This window comes from Phascolarctos cinereus, unplaced genomic scaffold, assembly GCF_003287225.1.
Source record: "Phascolarctos cinereus isolate Bilbo 61053 unplaced genomic scaffold, phaCin_HiC Scaffold_4;HRSCAF=312, whole genome shotgun sequence".
Classification (NCBI taxonomy): domain Eukaryota; kingdom Metazoa; phylum Chordata; class Mammalia; order Diprotodontia; family Phascolarctidae; genus Phascolarctos; species Phascolarctos cinereus.
Window position 1 is genome coordinate 667,686,929 of NW_027555847.1, and position 20,409 is coordinate 667,707,337.

Genomic DNA, 20,409 nt, shown 5'->3' on the forward strand with positions numbered 1-20,409 from the left:
TTGTTAGCGCTTATTAATGTCTTCCTGAGACAAGTCAATAGTGCATGGGCTATCAAAATAGTGTATCCTGATGATCTGTGCACTTTGGGGAGTGAACTTTAGGGATGTGTTTTGTTTAAAAGTTGGGGCTGCCTATTCCGTGTACAGGTATGTGTGTGTATCAATATGTTGGTGTATTTAATGTGTTTCTGTGTCTATATGTTTCTATGTTTGTTTCCTGTATCTTATGTTTTAACATGTATGTATATTTGTTGACATTTGTCATGTACATTTTTGTTTTCTGTTGATGTGCATTTGTACATTTTTCCGTGTTTGTATCTGTGTCTATGTCTGAGTCTATGTCTCTGTTTTGTTCAACAACTTGAATGAAGATATAAATTACGTGTTTGTCAAATTTGCAGATGCCACAAAGCTGGGAGAGCTACCACATTTTAAGAACAAAAGTCAGGATCCCCAAAGATCTTGATGCGCCAAAATATTGGGTCAAATCAAGTAAAAATGAAACAGTAGCAATAATATAAAGACCTATTCTTGGGTCCTAAAAGTCAATTATCAAGTACAAGATGGAGGAGATGTTTAGCAATCGTCTGTGAAAAAGGCCAGGGACTTGGACTGCAAATTCAACATGAGTCAACACAGGGTGATATGGCAGAAAAACAAACTAACTAGGGTTGCATTCAGAAATAGATGAGGGAGTATGCGTCATTGTGTTGTGTTGGATTTTTTGCACTCCTTCTAGCTGCTCTTCAGGGTTTGGGGGATGTGGGGGCTTTTTGTTTGTTTATTTGTTTGTACTCTCTGCAGGGCAGAGAATCTACCATATAGCACAGATACCCAAATAAATAATAATGGCTGTTTCTCACTGCACTAACAAACAAGCAAACAACAAAAGCAAATGAACAAAAACCCAACCTCCCATGAGGGAGGTAATGATCCTGCTGCACTCTGCCCTGGTTAGGGTGGCATTTTCTTTTCTGGGCACCAAAGCACTGGAAGCATTCAAGAGGAAGACAACCAGGATAGTGAGGGGGCTCAAGAGCATGTCAGCTGAGGATTAGTGGAAGGACATGGGCATGCTTAGCCTGGAGAAGAGAAGACTTAGGGGGACAGAATAGCTGTCTTCCAGGATTTGAAAGGCTGTCATTTGTGAAAGGGATTAGATCTGTTCTGCTTGTCCCTAGAAGGCAAGAATGAAGAGCAATGTAAGAGCGGGGATGGGGGGAAGTGACAGGAACATAGAATTCTGCTTTGTGTAAGTCTCAGCTTTCTCACAATGATCTCTCCAAGAGTGGAAAAGGCAGACAGAGGACAGTTAGACACTGGCAGGGAACTGCCTGTCTCCAGAAGTCCTCAAGCAGAGGACAGATGACCGTTTGTCCGGGCTGTTATGGAGGGAGTCCTGTTCAGGGACAGGTTGAACTAGGTTCAAAATTTGAGTTTCTGTGATTCTATGGATATAAATATGTGTGTCCATGCGTCTTCTTTGTAAAAATTTCTGTGTGTTGTGTGTATGGAATAAGTGTGCTGTGACATATGTGACCACGTATGAGGGATTGTGTATGCGGAGTCAAACTGTGATTTCCCCCCTCCCCAGGAGTCCAGAGCCAAGTTTTGTGGGGACTAGGGTTGGGGGTTGGGGGGGGAGAGCTGCTTAGCTCTCCTCTCAGAGAAGGACTCAGGAGAAAAGGGCACCCATTCCTGGTGTGGGTGGGGCTGGCTCTGGCATGGCTTAGAGCCTTTCAATGTGGAAGACAACTATATCCCCACAATCCTGGGTGCCCAGCAAGGAACCCAGCAGAAATAGAATGTTAACCTTGAGCCCTGAGTCCCCCCCATCCAAGGATGGAATGAGAGGGTTGATGGGTTGGGGAGTAGAAGGAGGATTTTATATCTAGCTGGTGGGTAGTGGGAGAATGAGGGGGATGGGCAAGGGAACTGGGCAGGCTCCAGAACTGTGCCAGGTTGAGGACAGAGGGTGGGGGAATAGGAAGGGAAGTCCTACTGACCCCCACCCCCAGCAGTCAATGAAACCTCTGAACTCCTATTCTCTCCACAGGGCAGGGTGAAACTCCCCAGCCACTCAGACGTAAGATGTTGGTCTCTCACTGTCTGTCTGGCTTCCCCCTCTATATATGACCTTGCACCCCACCACTCCCTTCCCAAACCTCTTGCCTCTGTGATCCTGTGTTCCCCAGAGTCTCTCCCTCCAGCGTGGGGAGAGCTGGACCCCTGTGCTGTCCCTCTGTCTGTCCGCTCTCTTTTCTCTGTCTGTCCGGCTGGCCGACTTATTCATGTTGGTGGGGGGAGGAGGAGTGGATGGGCTGGAGACTGGAGGCCCCTACCCCCAGAAGCCTCCCAAAGATGAACACAATCCATTGGTTCTGGGCTTTCTAGGTTCTTTTCAACACCCCTTTGTCAAATTAGTCTCATAACACCTTCCCAGAGGTAGGCCAGGAAGGGATTATCATTACCATTTGACTGAAGAGAAACCTGAGAGAGGCTGTGATTGAGGAAGGGATATTGCTCTAGATCACACAGCCAGTTAGTTGAAGAATCATAGAACCATAAAGGAGACTTTAAGTACTGCCTAATCCAACTTCTACATTTTAGGGACAGAGAAATAGAGACCCAAAAGTAGAAGTGATTTGCCCAAGACCACACAATGAGGGCATGGCAAGGATGGCACTAGGACCGTAGGATTATTCTCTTTCAGGAATGGGGAACCTGTGGCCTGGAGGGCACGTGTCCCTCTAGGTCCTCAAGTGTGTCCCTCTGACTGAATCCAAACTTCACAGAATAAATCCCCTTAATAAAGAATTTGTTCTGTAAAACTTGGACTGCGTCAAAAGGCCATACCCAAGGACCTAGAAGGCCACACGTGATCTTAAGGCCTCAGGTTCCCCACCCCTGTATACCATACTGCTTTTTATGGACAGCCCACACCCCCTGCCAGGACCTCACTTATTGTAACATCCAGGGGTTGGGATGGTGGCAGAAGTGGGGACCAAGAGGGCAAATGGAATGCTTTTCCATGAAGGTCATCAGCGGCTTCTCCTGAAATGATCACACCTATTCCTGCCCAGGGAGACAGAGCCCAGGGGGTCACATGGGAGGGGCTACCTCCCTCTCTGGAAGCCCCTTCCCAAATCCTGTACTTGAGACTCCAGACAGGACTAAGAACTGGTACATGACCAGCTTGCCTTCAGCCTCTGCCTAGCCTGGGCCTAGTAACATCTGGCCTCTTGCCTCCCCCCACACTCTACTCTTTTTTCCCCCTAATCTTTTTTCTTAACTCTGGCTCTTTGGCCTCTTGAGGAGAGGGGCATAACTTCACAGGACTCTGCATTTGTTGGGGTGGGGACATGACTTCCCCAGATAAAATCCTACCCTAGAGATGACGGCAATTTCTGAGAACCACTGTCCACAGAAAGTTCAGCCCCAAACCAAGCACTCTTGTCTAGATTTTACTGGCATTACAGGACAGTCAGCACCGCCCCCATGCTCTGGGGATCCCCTCTGAATGGCCCACAGTGGCATCCTCTGCGTTCAGGGATCTTGAGACTGAGCAGGGATGGAGTCAAAGTCCTTGGAGTCCATGCCCAGCCATGGACTGCCTTCACCCTTTCCTCAGGTGGCCATCTGTGCCAGCCTCCATCTTGCCCTAATGCCAGGAGGCCTGGTATTTGCCTCCCTGCCACCATGGCCCTGGGCACATCAACTCTGTAGAGGGTAAAGTGGCTCAGCCCAGGTCCAGTGAAGGGGTGATGCTCAGTACAGGAGGGTGGGGTGGGACCCAGGGACATGCAACCATATCCTTACCCCCTTCCCTGGGTATCTCTGTATGTTCTGCAGGGGACCCAAATGATCTTCAATGCTGCCAAGGAGCTGGGTCAACTCTCAAAGCTCAAGGTGAGCTGGGGGTATGGGAGAACAGACTTGGGGAAGTCATGTGGTAGTAGTTGGGGGAAGGAATCTTCATACTGACTTCCTCAGTTCAGGTTTCAGGCCATCCAGAGTGAGCCTGGGGTCAGGGATTAGAGACCATCCTTGACCTCCAATTTCATTACTCTGGAACCTGCTCATAGAATATAGAGTGCCAGAGCTAGAAGGGCCCCAAAGGCTGAAAATTTCCCATTAGCCTCCCCCGAGAGTCCAATGCCCATGGGCTCCTTGCTGCCAAGGCTTGGGCAGATAGATCATCAAGTGGCTGAATTAGTGTGTCAGCAGACAGAATCATTCAACCTTTTCCCTTTTTGCTCTGTTCTTCTAGGACCACATGGTACGGGAAGAGGCCAAGAGCTTGACCCCCAAGCAGTGTGCTGTGGTAGAGCTGGCTTTAGACACTATCAAGGTTAGTAACCACAATCCCAGGACCCTCCCGCTACAGGGAAGAAGGAGAAACTGGGAGCTGGAAGGGCCCTTAGAACACTGTCAGAGCTGGGAAGGGCTTTAGAACACGGAATGTCAGGGCTGGGAAGGCCTTTAGAACATGGAATGTCAGAGCTTGGAAGGCCCTTTAGGACACAGAGTATCAGAGCTGGGAAAGCCCTTAGGATACAGTGTGTCCTAAGAGCTTATCCAGCTCTGACACTGAGTGTCAGAGCTGGGAAGGCTGTTAGAACATGGAATGTCAAAGCTGAGAAGGGCAGGATTTGAAGAGGAAAGACTTGAAGCTAGGCAGTGAAATCATGGAGGAAGGAAGGAGAATATCATTTTAGGACATACAGTGATGAAGCTGGAAAGAACCTTAGAACATGAAATATTAAAGCTGGAGGGGAGATTAGGACTTAGTTACAGAGCTAGAAAGAAGTTTAGGACTTAAAATGTAGACTATCAGAGATAGAAAGTACCTTAGAGATCCTCCTGGCCTTTGCTGGACGTATATGAGTCTTCAGCATTAGAACGTGAGCTCCTTGAGGGAAGGAACCATGCTTTTGCCTTTCTTTCTATCCCCAGTGCTTACACAGTACCTTGAAAATACTAAGCACTGATTGAGTGATACGGTAACAGATACGGTAGCTGGGTCCAGAGATCAGAAGGGATTTCACCAGTCACATTACAAGTCAGGGACAAGAGCTGAGAACAGAACCCAGCCATCCTGATGCTCCTTCCAGGAATCATCCCACTACATTAATCCTGGCACCCTAGGAAAATGTGGCTTTGATTCTCCTAGACTCAGAGGGAGTCTTGAGAGCCACCCCTGAGCGAGTCTCTCCCTTCACAGCAATACTTCCATGCGGGGGGTGTGGGGCTCAAGAAGACCTTCTTGGAAAAGAGCCCAGACCTGCAGTCTCTCCGCTATGCCCTGTCTCTCTACACGCAGGCCACAGACCTGCTCATCAAAACTTTTGTCCAGACTCAGTCAGCTCAGGGTAAGGTCTCCCCTTCCCTTGCCCAGAGCTGGGCACAGTATGGTGGAAGGGGAGGGAGGTTCATGCCTAGTGCCCAAACCGAGGCACTGGGAAGCACAAAGAAAGCCCAGGTGCTCCTCAGTCCATTCCTCTAACCAATGACAGCTGTCTTCTTCTTTTGCCCTCAAGGTCTCTGCTCCAGGCTGGGTCATAAAGTGGGGGTGGGAGGAGGAAGGAGCAACATTGGATGAGGTTTGGTAAGAGCCTCTATGATACCACAGGAGAAAGGGCAAGATCCATAGGATATTAGTACAAGGTTCAGAGATCATAGGAGCATCATTGTAGAGTTAAACATTGCCGGTAGAGGACATTGGACAGTCACTGCTGGGTGGGGATGAGGAGGCCACCCCAAGTTAACTTCTTCAGTGCCAAACTCTTTTGCCAGGAAGCAGGAATTCCCATGTCTCTTGGCTTGGGTTAGGGATGGGGAGGTTGAGGAAGGCTAATGTCTCTGGCCTCCTGTCTTCTTTTTGGTTCTCTCCTGGTCCCTTTCTGGGTCAGTGCCTAAGGCTGGGGTGATTGGGTTGTGAGAAAGGGGGGGAGGAAGTGTCTGCCCATGGAAGAGGCCCTAGGCTGCCTCATAGAGCTTCTATGCCCCCATCATCAACTACAGGTCTAGTGGGAGGCAGGTCCGTGTAGATGGGGGCCTGAGCAGACCCCTTGGACCTATTCTGAGCTGGATCACTGACCCTCTGGGGGTCTCCCTGTTCAAAGTGCCATTTTCCACGTCAGAAATACATTTCAATAGAACCTTTGAGGGGGTGCAGGTACATGAGCACAGGATGGGATTTTGGAATGGTCTTCTAAAGTGGTTGTTGTCAAGTGGGACTCTTCCTCACTCCTGTAGAGAGACCCCTGAGAAGGTTGGGCCTGGCTCAGAGTCAGGCTGGGGCAGGAGGATAGAGGCTAAATAGGAAGGACTTCTTGACTTTCACCTGACTTAGCCCAATCCTGGATTGTACAAGGCCATTCATTATAACTCAGAAGCCAGGAAGGAGTGATGGAGATGTCCTCCGCAAATCCCCACCAGGCCTTGGGTTTGGGGGAAGGGGTATCTAGCAATACAAGGAAAGTTACCCACCCAACCTGAGACTGCTGAGGAGGAGGGCTGGGGGCCATAGACCTTCCCCCTTCTCTGCCTGCCACTCTAACTCCTGCCCCTCACAGCCCCAGGGGCCAGTCTGTCTCATCTGTCTATCTGTCTGTCTGTTGGGAGCTGATGTTTCTCTCTTTCTTGTTTTTTCCTTCCTTTCAACTCCCAACCCTCTCCTCACTCTCCCCTCTCCCTCTATAACACTGTTGTTCTCTCCCTGTCCCTCTTCTGCTTGTCCTTTCTCCTGTCTCCATGTCTCTGGGGTCTCTCTTTCTGCTTATCAATCTCTGTCTCTATGTTCATTTGTGGGCCTCATTGCCTTTCTCACTTTCCCTCTGTGTCTCTCTGTCTCTGTCATTTTCTTCTCTATTATTTCATGATCTCTACCTCTTGGCCTGTCTCTAATTGTCTCCTGTTTTTCTGCCTCTGTGTCTCCCTCATTGTCTCTGTTTCCCTGTTTCTTTCTTCATCTTTTTCCTCTCTGTGTGTCTCTCCTTTCGCCCTTTACTAGTTCATGGTGGAAAAGGTATTAGGTTTACTCTTAGTGAAGAAATTTATCCTGAGAAGGGTACGTCTCTTTGCCCGCCTGCCCGTCCCTGGTACCCTCTCCCTGCACTTTTGGTGCCCTGGTCGCTGCCCCTCACTCCCTGAAGCACCCTCCCAATGCCCTAGCTAGTAAAAGGCCCCATCCCTTGCTCCCTCCCTCTGTCCTAGTGGCTGGCCTGGTGGCTGAGCCAGGCCTGCTATGCTCATACCTGCTGGGGTGTACCCTGGCCACCCCAGCCCCAACTTCCTCCTCTCCACCATGGGGCCAGGGATTTAGGATCTGAGCTGTGGGAGGGACAGGAGGGTTGGGGGATGGGAGGGCACAGCAGGTTGCTGGTTCCAAAGGGGAGGGTAGGCTAGGGAAGGGCTCTGGGCCAGAAGATCATACCACTACCCCTCCACCAGCCTGGCTCAGGAACCACTGGGAAGAAATCCCAGGGCCTAAGAACCAAGATTTTCTAAACCACTTGTAAACATCTTTTCCAAACTAAAGCAACCCTGATTAGAATCATAGAATGCCTGAGCTAGGAGGAACATGAAAGACCATCTAGTTGAATCTTCCCATTTCACAGAGGAGAAAACTTAGATGTAAGAAGAGGAGAGGGAAGGAGAGGGAAGTTGAGAGGGAGGAGTCCTATTTCTCCAAGATTCAGTTATCTTGATCTGAATTTTAGGTGCTCACTCTACTGAATTGATTCATTGGTCTTGGCCTTCCTTGAACCAGTTCAGCTCTCTCCCAAGCTGGATCTTTCTTGTTCTGAGCTAGATCCTATTTTTTTTCATACTAGATCCCAGTTCTCTCAGTCTGAATCCTAGCACCACTCACTGCCTCATTTGGTACCTGCCTCAAATTCCTAGTGGTCAGGTCCAGTGGGACCAAAGGCCTTCTGAAGAAAAGAATGAGCCTTTTCCCCTCATTTCCCTGAACCAGACCTTAAGTATGGGGGCAGGGGTAATTTGGCAAGACCCTTCCCCTTGGAGCCAGCAAAACAGGGTGGGCCTCAGGCTCTGACTCCCCCAATCCCATGGTGGGGGACCCAGCACTTCTCTCTCCCTTGCCTTGGGGGCCTGGCCCTGCCCGATGAGTGACCCACCTTCCAATCCTCCCTTCTTACCCTCTTCACCCCTTACCCTGAACTCCCTTGGGTCTGGTTTGACGCTTGCATAAAAAGCATCGAATTCCAGAGGGGAGGGAGATGAAGCTGAGCATGTGACTTGTTGGGAGTGGGGGGAGGGGCTCAGGGTCTGAGCCCCCAGGGCAGGGAGATCCATGGACTCCCCCCCAGCCTGGATCTACTTCTCTTTAGCCTCCAGCCAAGCTGGCCTGGTATGGTTCTGCTTGGAATAAATGATTCCCATCTCATCCCCTTTGCAGCCACCACCTCCTCCAGTGCCAGCCACCTGCTGCATGTCCCATCTGGCAAGCCTGCCCTCATGGGGGATGGGAAGCTGCCTGCGGTGTGGTGGGGGGTGGGAGAAGGGTGGGCAGAGTGGGAGATGAATTGGGGCCCGGACTGCTGGGGGCAACAGGTCCCACTTTTGGGCGGTCACTGGTCCCACTTGAAGGTAGATCCTGATTCCTCTTTCCCTACAAGGCCATGTTGACATTCAGCGAGGAAAGGATGCAGAGGAATCCTGAGACACAGCCCTGGGGCTGTGACAGTCACTCTTATCTGTCCTCTGGATAGACCACACTGGAATATTATATTTGGGGAACCATATTTTAGGAAGGACATAGACATGCCAGAGCAATTACAAAGGAGGGAGAGCAGGGGACTGGAGGATCCTGGGGAAGGAACTGGGAATGCTTGTCAAAAGAGAAGACATAGGAGGAAGATGCTAGCTGCTTTCAAGTAGGTGAAGGTCAGTTACGTGCAGGAGGAATTTGTCTCTTTCTTTCCATCCCCTAAAGCCAAAAAAGAAGCAGGAGCAATGGGTGGAAGTCATGGAGAGACGAGATTCAAGATCAACGTAAGGAGGAATTTCCTAATCATCAGAGCAAACCAACAATGGAAGGCGAGGGATGCCTTGTACGTAGTGAATTCCTTGTCATTGGAGGTGTTCAAACAGGAACTAGAGGATGGCTTGTCAGGAACATCATTGAGAAGATTCCTGCTTAGGCCAGAGTTAGAATTGCCTTCTGTGGTCCCTTCCAGCTGTGCAGTTCTATGGTCCTATGATTGTTAGTTCATCACAGACACCACGTGAGCCCTCAACATGGCAGGGCACAAGAACTAAGGCTTAACTCACAAAGCTGCTTAGGGTGGACAAGAGAGTGTTCTGGCTGGGGACCACATCAGTGCTGTGGCCACTGGCCCAGGGCCTGCCTTTCAGTATTAAGCTTCAGTGTTATGTGATCTACTCAAAGGTGAGGAGGCCCTGAAAGGTCCATTCAAGACATTTCCCAAAAGATTGATTGAGATACCAGACACCAAAGAGCTGGAACTGCCCAGAAAGATAAGAGACTTTAAAACATGGACCACAGAATGTTAGAGCTGCAAAGACCTTAGAACATGGAAAATCAGAAAGAGAAGAAACCTTAGAACATAGAACACAAAATATAGAACAGAACAAAATGGCAGAACTGGAAGGCACTTTAGAATGTGGAATGTCAGGACTAAGAAGGGACCTTGGAACACAGAATGCCAGATCTGGAGGGAACCTTAGAATGCTGTTCAAGAACTGACTCGATAATTCTGCATTTTCTGGTTTAAAGTCATTTCTGTTGCTTGTGGCTATAAGAGAAAGCCTGGCCTATGGACACCATGGTCAAACTCTTCAAGCTGAGTAGAGCTTAGATATTTATCATCTTTTGAAAATAGAGGGGAAAAAATCAAGTGAAGGTGATAAAAAGTTAGTTGGGAGGGGAAGGTACAAAGTTAGGAGGCTGATCAACTCAATTCAATAAACATTTATTAAGCACCTATTACGTGCCAGGCACTGTGCTAAATGCAGTGATTAAAGTATGCAAAGTTGGGGGAAAACAGTGAGGCTGAGCAGCTGAGTGATAGGTTTTGGAATATTCTGAGGAAAAGGTCGTATATTGACAAATAATTGATGACAGCAAGTTAAGCAGGTTCTTTGCATCGGCTTGCCTCCCTAGAGGGAGCACAGTTCACAAGGGAAAAGAGAATTTCTCCCAGTACCTCAGCGAAGTAGCGTCCAGCTTGTCCCTAATTTGTTGCACTAATGTCAAGCTCTGTAGAATCACAGCAAAGTAAGACAGGCTTCGAGGTGATTCTCTGCCACATAACATCGAATCTTAAAATATAAAGTGCCGAAGCTGGAAACAACCGTAGGGATGATCTGGTCCAACCCTCTTATTTCACAGCTCAGGAAAGTGAGAGCAGGAGATGGAACAGCACGGAAAGGACAGACTAGGATTCCTGTCCCTGGTTCCCAGTCCAGAGATCTTCCCATTGTATCATGTGACCTTCTAGAATAACAAAACTCCCTTTATCCCACTAACGTAACAACTGAAGACCAAGCAACTCGCATTTCCATGTTTATTACTGCAACGTTTCCAAAGTGCTTTCCTTCTGACCACTCCATGTGATAGGGAGTACAAGTGTTTTTATACCCATTTAATAGATGAAGAAGCTGAGGCTCTGAGAGATTAAATGACACAAACCTAGTAAGTGTCCAAGGCAGAATTCAAGTCTAAGTCTCTTGATTCTAAGCTCGAGTGTGTTATCCCCTACCCCACAACGCCTTCCAAGTGTCCCTAGTTATACAGCAAATTAATTCTTTCTTCTTTAAGGGAGATGCCATGGCTTCCTGCTGAGATTTAGGAAAAAGCCAAGTTATATTTTTTCTTTCTCTTTTAATTTTTATTAATTTATTTTGATATATCAACAATCACTTCCATATGCTTTTGAGTTGAAAATTTTTCTCCCCCTTCCTCCCCCCCCCCAACATGGCGCACAATCTGATATAGGAAAAGCCAAGTTATATTAGTAACATATTTGCCATTAGGATGTGTTTTCCCAGTTGAACCCAACCAGCATATATTGTGTCTATTGTACCAGACAATAAGAGATAAGGACAAAATAAAAAAGATCCCTGTGCTTCAAGAAGCTTACAGTCTACTGGGGTGGTGGAGGGGTGTGTGGAAAGGTGCCATATGTAAATACGTAACTAAATACAAGGTAATTGGAGGAGGAGAAAAGCAGCAAAAGGCAGGGAGGTGGTGCAGAAAGTCTTGTAGGAGGTGACACTTGGTTGAGCTCTGAATGAAGCTGAGGATTCTAAGAGATGGAGGTAAGGAGGCATTGCAGGCATAGGAGGCAGCTGGTAACTGTAAAGGTAAGGAGGTAGGAACTGGGAGGTCAGTCTCTACCCAGCAAACAGACTGAAGCATTGAGGGTATGAAGGGGGAGTAACATGGAATAAATTTGGACAAGTAGGTGGCAGCCAGACTGTCCAGGGCTTTATATACCTGACTGAGAAGTTGGTATTTTAATGATGATGATGACAATAGCTAGTATATATACATAGCTCTTTATACATATTATCTCACTTAATCCTTACAACAAGCCTGTGAAGCTAATATTATTATCCCCACTTTGCAGAGGAGGAAAGTGAGAGTGAGGGAGGTTAATTGACCTGCCCAGGGTCATACAACCAGCAAATATGTGAGAAAGGCTCTGAATTCTTATCTTCCAGACTCCAGATTCTATACACTAAAGGCATCAAATGAACAGCTCCCAATACCCCCAAGAACAGCCTGAACCAGATTAAAATGTAATGGGGAAATATTGAAGAAAATAAAAATACAATAGAGCATAGATAATGTTAACATGTGGTTTTCTATGTTAATATACAGTCAGTTTGGATCCTTATGTACAGTTTAATGGCCCCATATCTATTGGAGTTTCATGCCACTGCACCACCTAGTTGCTACATATCCTAAAGGCAATAAAGAACCACAGAAAATTCTGCCTCAGGCCCTTAGTAGCTGTGTGACCCTGAGGGAGTCATTGAACCCCTTTGAGCCTGAGTTTTCTCATGTGTAAAATGAGGCTAGGCGCTAGGTGGCACCATAGTGCAGAGTGCCTCGCCTGGAGTCAGGAAGACTCATCTTCCTGAGTTCAAATCTGGCCTCAGACACTTACTAGCTAGATGACTCTGGGCAAGTTATGTCACTTAACCCTGTTTGCCTCAGTTTCCTCACCTGTAAAATGAGCTGGAGAAGGAAATGGCAAACCACTCCAGTATCTTGGCCAAGAAAACCCCCAAAAGGGTCACAAAGAGTCAGATACAACTGAAAAAAAAAGAGGGGGATAATAATCTCACAGACCCATTGTGAGGATCAATTGAGATATTTACAACATACTTTGCAAACATTAAAGCACTACATAAAGCATAAACCATCATTAATAGAACAATCGACATTTATATTCTGCTTTAAGATGTGTGAAGCACGTAACATTATTTCCAATAGCTGCTTGAAAATGATCTGGAGGCTTTAGTGGACCACACGCTCAATAGGAGATAAATGTGATGTGGATGTGAATCCACAGTGGGATATGGCAGCCAAAAAGGTGTATTTGAGCTTAGTCTGTTTTAAGAGACTCGCAGCTTCCTGGAGTCAGGAGGTGATAGGTCCTTCACACGCTGCCCTGGTCAGACCACATCTGCAGTACCACATTTAGTGCAGGATCCCACAGTTCAGGAAGGACGTTGATAATCAGGAGAGTGTCCAGAGGAGGGCAAACAAGACGCTGAAAGATGCCACATGAAGAAAAGCTGAGGCTGATTAGCCTGGAGAAGAAAAGACTTGGAGAGACATGGGAGCTGTCTTCAGTTTCTCTAAGGGTTAAGATGGAAGAGATAGTAAATGTCCTCTGCTGGGCCCCAGAGGGCAGAACCAAGAGCAGCAGGTGGGTGTTGGAAAGAAACAAAAACAGGATTGATAGAAGGGGGCAGAGGAGAAAACGAGAATAATCAGAACTCTCTAAAACTGTAACAGGCTGCATCAGGATGCAGTGGTCCAACAATTAATTTCAGCAAGCGTTTATCAAGCATCTGCTATGGCCCAGACGATGCGCTGGGTGCAAAGCGCACAAAGGCAACATAAGGCTGTTACTGCCCTCAAAGAGCTTACATTCGATTAGTGGAGTCTGCATGGCTTTCCCTAAGGACCGCTGTCTCCTCAAACACTTCTAGTGTCTGAGTAATGAAACTGTAGTAAGCAGAGTAGCAGAAGGGGTGACAACCATTTAAAATAAGAGCCACAGACTTTCAAAGTTGTCCCTTGTAGGAGGTCTTCCTGAAGAAGCTGGGTGACTCCGTGGTGGGTGGGCAAGCTGTAGCGAGGATTTTATCCCCAGTACTCAAGAGCCTAGTGACCTCAGATGGTCCTTCTGATTCTGGTTTCATTTAAATCTCACAACAACCCGGTGAGATACAGATATGATTATCCCAACTGCTGATGAAGAAACTGAGGCTTGGACAGGTTAAGTAAACGTGGCTCAGTAAGTGTTAGAGGTGGAGCTGCCTGCCTGACTGATCTCATTCTCTCTATCCAAGGTTCCTAGTCCAGGACTCTTCCTGCTCCCGCTGCATTGCCTCCTCTCCCCATCCCCCTCTTGAATGACCTGCCCCATAAATGTGGTTGACCTGAGGCCGCCAGCATGGGTGTGGTTTTGGGGTGGGGTGAGGTATGTGAAGAACACTGCTTGTGGTCTCCAAGTGGAGGACAGAATTCATATCCATTGTCTCCTACCCCACCACCATCAGGATCAGGAGTGGATGACCCTGTCGGTGAGGTTTCTGTCCATGTGGAGCTCTTCACCCACCCAGGTACTGGGGAACACAAGGTTACAGTGAAAGGTAAGTGTGAGTCAGATGGTGTGGGCTTGAGCCTCCTGACCTCTGTCCCCTAGAAGGCCCTCAACCAGTTCAGCTGGGAGGCCAGATCGGGGGGGGGGGGGAAGACCTGGTATATCTGACTGGATTCTCACTTGCCCTCTCCTTCCTCTGGAACAGTTGTGGCTGCCAATGATCTCAAGTGGCAGACATCAGGCATCTTTCGGCCCTTCATCGAGGTCAATATCATTGGGCCCCAGCTTAGTGACAAGAAAAGGAAATTTGCCACCAAGTCCAAGAACAACAGCTGGGCTCCCAAGTACAATGAGACCTTCCAATTGTGAGTAGGCTGGGCCAGGGAAGACACATACAAGTATTTAATATGTCACGTCTCTGCTAGTAGCATCTACATGGGACAGACAGTTGAGTAGGGGTAAAAATATAGTCACAAATGTAACATCCGTACAAACATTTGCTGTAAAGAAGCAGCTCTATAGGAAACATCTGCCTTGGCATAACTATCTGCACAAAAGTAACACCCGAACAAGTCCATTTACAGGTGCAAAATTTGTACTGGCCTAAGTATCTGCATAAAGTTAACACCTACACAAACAAGTACAGATGCAAGATCTATGCAGGCATAATCATCAATGTGGTAGCAACATCTGCCCTGGGTAGGCCTAAGCAACTACACTGGAAAAACATCTGTCCTGGTATAAACACCTGCACAGGAAGAACATCCCCACAGAAATAACACCTGCCCAAACATAAGCATCTGCATAGGAGTAACATCTGTACAAGATCTGTACAGGCTCAAACATCTGCACAAGAATAACATTGGTACAGGGGGTAACGCCTGTACAGCAAAAATATCTGTATGGAAGTCCCGTTTTTATCGAATTAACAACTACCTAACAGAGGGGGCATAGCACAGCAATTAGATTGCTGGGTTTAGGGTCAGGAAGACCTGGATTCAAATCCACCTCTGACATTTGCTAATACTGTGGATCTGGGCAATACACAACCTCTGTGTGCCTCCAGCAATGCTCTGGGATTTATCTAGGTCCTAACCAGACTGGTTGGTTGGAGGGAGCTATTCACTGTGGCGCGCCCAAGTCAGGTGTGCCTGCCCAAGGCGCCCCGGGTGGCAGCGCGGTTGGGAGGGCTGGGTGCGGCCCGAGCCCAGCCTGCCGGTTCTCACCCCTCTCTCCCCTGCGCCCAGCACGTTAAGCGCGGACGCCGGCCCCGAGTGCTACGAGCTGCAGGTCTGTGTCAAGGATTACTGCTTCGCTCGCGAGGACCGCACGGTGGGCCTGGCTGTGCTCCAGCTCAAGGAGCTGCTGCAGCGCGGGAGCTGCGCCTGCTGGCTGCCGCTGGGCCGCCGCATCCACATGGACGACACGGGCCTCACAGTGCTGCGCATCCTCTCCCAGCGCAGCAACGACGAGGTGGCCAAGGAATTCGTCAAGCTCAAATCGGACACCCGCTCAGCTGAGGAGGGCGGAGCCGGACCCGGGCCCGGGTCTGGGCAGGGGCCTGGGCCCTAGGGAGCTGGGCTGGGCTGGGCTGACGGGGAGGGTCCCCGGGCCTGGCAGGGTCTGGCTCGGGGAAGCGCTCTCGCTCTCTCTCGCTCGCTCTCTCTCTCTCTCTCTCTCTCTCTCTCTCTCTCTCTCTCTCTCACTCACTCTCTCTCTCTCTCTCACTCTCTCTCTCTCTCTCTCTCTCTCTCTCTCTCTCTCTCTCTCTCTCTCTCTCTCTCTCTCTCTCGGCGCTGGGCAGCCCGGGAGGCCCCTCCTCCCACTGGCCCCAGCCCTGCCTACCAGGGAGAGTTGGGGAAGGGGGGGACCCCCTGCTCCTGCCATTCCCACTAGGGGGTTAGGAGGGCTGAAAGAGATGAGGCGCATCCCACTCCATCCCACCCTAGGGAACCGGGGAGGGGGCGGAGAGAGAAGGCTGAGAGCCTTTGTTTCACGGCATACTCCATCCACTCTGCCCCGCTGGGCAGCGAACAGAGGGAGTAGGGGAGATTAGGGTCTGTCTTGAGCTCCCAGAGACCTATCTGCTAAGAGACTGGGAAGGTCAGAGCCTCGCCCCAGGAGGCAGATTAGGAGGGGGAAGACGTGCCACGGGAGGGGCAGCCCTAGGATATTCCTCTTTCCCGGGGACTCATACCCACACCTGCAGAAAAGCCATACAGGTCGTCTGCCCTACATCACCACCAGACATACCCCTACCCCAAGGCGTGTGGGTGGGGGAAGGGGAGCAGGGCAATTACCCAGGGAGGACCTCAGAGCCCTTTTGTGGGGCTGGGGACAGTGAGTCAGGACTCTAGGCAGGGGCCTGAGGCCCCAGCCATTCAGGGAGGGGGGAGGGGGGTACTCAGAGGCTGGGCCTTTGAAAGGCAAGCTGGGAGGAGGGTTTGGGGAGGGACCCCCAGATTTGGTGTTTGCAAAAAAAAAAAAAGTGACGTTTAAAAGCACACAAACCCTCAGGCACCCAACTCCATTCAGGGTTCTGAGGACATCAGGGGCCAGGGCTGGTGGAGGTTGGAGGGGAGTACTGAATGGCCTATTCTGGACAGATGTTGATATAGCTCCCCTTCTAATTCCCAAGAGCTCCTGGGTCCAGGCCCAGAATGGCCCCTCTTCTCCCCCCCCCCATTGCCTTCTGGATGCCCCTGCTCCCAGCCTCTTTCTCATCTCAGACAGAGGATCCAGAAAGAGGGGAGGAAACATGACCACAACCATCCCATTCCATCACCACTCCCCAGGGGGGCCCCAAGGGGCTGCACCTCAGACCCCTGCTTCCAGCTGCTGCTAAAAGTCCCCACTGGGGTCCTCCCCCCCAACCTTGGAGGACTTTCACTGTTCCCTCCTTCAGCCTCATCTGTCATCTGAAGGGCAGGGCAAGAAGGGGAGTTTACTCCCAGTCTACAAGCCTCCTCCATCCTCTCCTCTACCCACCCCACTCAGCCTTTCCTCTTCCCCCACCCACTGAGCCAGGGGGGCCTCGGAGTTATGGAAAGGCATTGCAGGGGTAGAGAGTGGGAATATAATCCTCTTTGTTCTTGAAAGGCCCCTGAACTTTCCCAGGGAGCAGATACTCCCATCTACCACTTTCATTAGAAATGCCCTCAAAACGTCAATATTCCTCACCCCTCCCACCCCCAGCACATGATGAGTCAGAAGTGAAGCTGCCTGGCCACACTGTCCCCAGTCACTAAATTTACTCTGCCACTTCCTTCTCCTCTCCCTCCAACTAGGGGCTCCTCTGCCTTCCAAGGGTTGGTCCTCCACATGGGCCACTGAAACAAAAAGAGGCTGTGTGCCTCTGGGCAGGGGCACATTTCTGTTTTGAGTGGGCACATGCACCCATCTCTGAGCATGTCCATTCATTACCATAGGTGCCCATCTGTGTGTATTTGTCTGTGCATGTGTATGGGAGATTGTACGTACCTATCTATGTGCTTTACTGTGTTTGTACCCATTTGCCTCTGTGTGTGTGTGTGCCTGTACATCCCATCTGTGTGTGGCTGTCTGTATGAATGAGCATGTCTGTGTGCATGCAAGTTTGCCAACATGTGAGTTTGTGTGCCTGTCTTGCATGTGTGTGCATGTGTCAACACATCTATCTGCATGTGTGTGCCTGTCGGTGAGAGTGAGCAAGTATGTATCTGTCTTAACTTCCTACCTGTGCACCTATCTATCTTCCTGCCTCTCCAGCCTGTATCTCAGAGGACCTCCATGGAAAGGAGAGGAGAGAGGAACCTAGACAATAGTGAGGGACCAGAGAGATGGGGGGGGGTGGAGACACAGGATGGAGAACTCATCTTTTTATAGAAGAGGAGGAAAGTCATAGAGCAAAAAGAGAGGAGGAAATGGGGGAAGAGCAAGGATACTTTTATAAGGGAGAAGGGGAGGTTCACAGTTCTAATCTGGAAAGCAGCAGGAAGAAGACAGAACAGAATGAATCAAGAATATCAGAGTTGGGAGGGCTCTTGGAATATAGAATTGAGAGACAGAGAGGAACTCAGGACACAGATTGCAGGGCTTTAAAGAGCATCTAATCCAGCCTCCTTGGTTTTTCAGATGAGGTACCTGAGGCCCACAGAAGGGAAAAATTACTCCAGGGTCACATAGCCAATCAGCCCTGCTGAGCTCAGGGAAGGTATAGGCTCCCTCATCTTTCATCACCCAAAGCCTGGTTGAGGGGGGCTCCAAGCAGTCTGTGCCTTCCTGGGGAGCAGGAAGGCACTTGGGGCATACTAAGCCTGAGGAAGGCAGACCTCATTTTACACAATGGCAAGCACCTGAAGAAGTCCACCACTCTCTTCAGCACAGGAGGGAAGCTCATTTATAAAATACTTCACTTTCCCCAACTCATTCCAATGAAGCCTTTCAGTGAATTCCAACGTCCATTTGGCCAGTTTGCTCAAAGGGGACCTACCTACTGGAAAGCAACTACCCAAAGACACTTGCTAATGGGAGATACTAGACCAAATGTCCTGAAGGGGCCAAAACTGCTCCCCTCATAGTCTCCTGGGTCCCAACCTGGAAGCCATCTGCCTTCAGCCTGGATTACATAAGGGAAGAATGCCATATGTTTGCAGGCAGAAAAGAGACTGAGATGAAAGACAGAAAAGAGCCAGATTAACGGGATCAGATTCTCTTCCTACCCAAAGGAGAGGTTCAAAACCTGAAAAATCAAATTAGGAGAGATCTCCTTTCTTTCTTCTATCCCTTCCTAACTTACTAAAAGGTAGGGATATTCCTAAGGCCATCTGTTCTTTCTCCCACCAGGGCCAAGGATCAGAAATGCAATATGCAAAAGGGGGAGGGGGTATTAGAGCTGTGAGGCACCTTAAAAGCCATCTAGCTTAATCCTCTCATTTTACAAATGGGAAACCTAAGGGGCAGAGAGGGAAGGGACTTGGCCAAGGTCACACAGTGAGCCAGTGACAGAGGGGATGACTGTGTTGCAGTGGTAGGGTTCAAATCCTGGTTCTGCTACTCACAGCTTATATTACATATATTTTATATAACATCTCTTGGTCTCAGTTTCCTCATCTGGTAAAATGTGAGGTTGAGACTAGATTCCCTCCAGCAATAAAACTATGATCTTCTAAGTGAAACCCAGGGCTCCAGAGTCTTGAGACTGAGACAGCACAAAAGAGACAGGTAGACGGAGAGCTGGGTTGGGGGGGGGGGGTGGAGCAGAGGATCTGGAAGGACCAAAGGGCTGGGTGGGGGGAGGGGCGACAAGCAGCCCCATCAAGGGAGCATATATGGGGAAGCCCCAGTTTTCTGTTACCACAAGATTATACCCCACCCCTTTCTTCAACATCCATTCCTTTTTCTAATACTTGCCAAGGACCAAAGTTGTAGGACATTGCACCTGTTTTCCATTCATCTTTGCCTTTTAGAGAAGAGCACTTGTGTCAGATGAGGAAACTTTCTCTCCTCCAAGCCCATTCCCACCCCCTTCCAGCCACTGCCCCCTGTGACAAGCATTTAGTTTGCTGCCTTCAGTAACAGGACCTTAAAGCTGTAAGGACCTCAGCTCTAGCTCAAACTCCTGTTACAGGGAGGGGAAATTTCAGCCCCAGGATAAGGGACTTGCCCAAGGTCATGCTCTGAGCCAAGGTACAGAGCTGGGACTGGAACCCAGGTCTAGGGATGCCCAGCCCAGGGCTCTTTGAACTGCTTCCCTCCTTCCCCAATGCCTCTCAGTCCCTTTCCTAACAACTTGGGCTCCCTGACTAGAGCAGAGAAGGCTTTATTGGGGGGAGGGTGTGCCCCCACCCCACCATACCCCAACCCTTGGTCCCAAGAACAGTTCCACAAACAAGTGTTTGTCCCTGCTACAGGATTTCTCTGGCATGTGTTTGTGAAAGAAACACCTTCCACCTAGGACAGCAATGATGCCCTGGGTTCCTCTGTAAATATATGAACCAGAACAAAAGTGTTAAATCGATCATGGATGCATGAAATTGAGATGTTTTGCACTATTTTGACTTTTTGGTCTCTGTAAAAATATTTTATTATTAACGGACATTAAAAAAAAAAAAGCACACCCTCTCAGCTCTCAAAACCCTTGACCCCTCCTTTACTGCCCCGACCTCACTAGTAACAGTAATAGAATCTCAGAATGCCATAGCTGGAAGAATCCTCAAACAATCTGATTTAGAATTATGATTTTCTTAAAGACAGGCGAAGGCACCGTGACAACACATTAGTCTCTGCTGATCCCTGCTGGGTGTTCTACCTTCCTCTCCCCTGGATTTCTCACAGCTGACTCCTGCTGAGATTCAGCTAAAGGCCTCAACTGAGGGGCTTCCTCTTTCCCGTATCAGTACTGGCTTTTGCCATCTCTCTTAAGTGAGAGACAAGAAGTTTCTACCCTTTCAGTGAAAAAGACAGGCCTTTCACATACTCAGTCATCTTTCCACAAGGACAAAGGGGTCTAGGAGCCTTCCTGTGGCAAAGCTCTTTTGCAACACGGAACAGGAAGCCAGTTAATTAGAATCCAGGGGCATTTAGTCTGTCTTTT

The 20,409-nt window shown here is 49.1% G+C and overlaps 1 protein-coding gene across 7 annotated transcripts in view; it reads left to right on the forward strand.

Moving 5' to 3' along the window:
- Nucleotides 1-19,950, forward strand: part of UNC13A (unc-13 homolog A) — a 91,242-nt gene extending 71,292 nt beyond the window's left edge. For 5 of the 7 annotated variants that reach the window (XM_078154023.1, XM_078154024.1, XM_078154025.1 and 2 more), the window contains 7 exons: nucleotides 2,057-2,086; nucleotides 3,853-3,909; nucleotides 4,271-4,351; nucleotides 5,225-5,372; nucleotides 13,792-13,884; nucleotides 14,041-14,200; nucleotides 15,083-19,950. In XM_078154023.1, coding sequence (XP_078010149.1) covers nucleotides 2,057-2,086; nucleotides 3,853-3,909; nucleotides 4,271-4,351; nucleotides 5,225-5,372; nucleotides 13,792-13,884; nucleotides 14,041-14,200; nucleotides 15,083-15,407 — 894 coding nt within the window. In that variant the 3' untranslated portion in view covers nucleotides 15,408-19,950. The remainder of the gene's footprint in view (nucleotides 1-2,056; nucleotides 2,087-3,852; nucleotides 3,910-4,270; nucleotides 4,352-5,224; nucleotides 5,373-13,791; nucleotides 13,885-14,040; nucleotides 14,201-15,082) is intronic. The other 2 variants (XM_020969408.2, XM_078154027.1) reach the window with 1 other exon arrangement.
- Nucleotides 19,951-20,409: the final 459 nt, after the last annotated feature.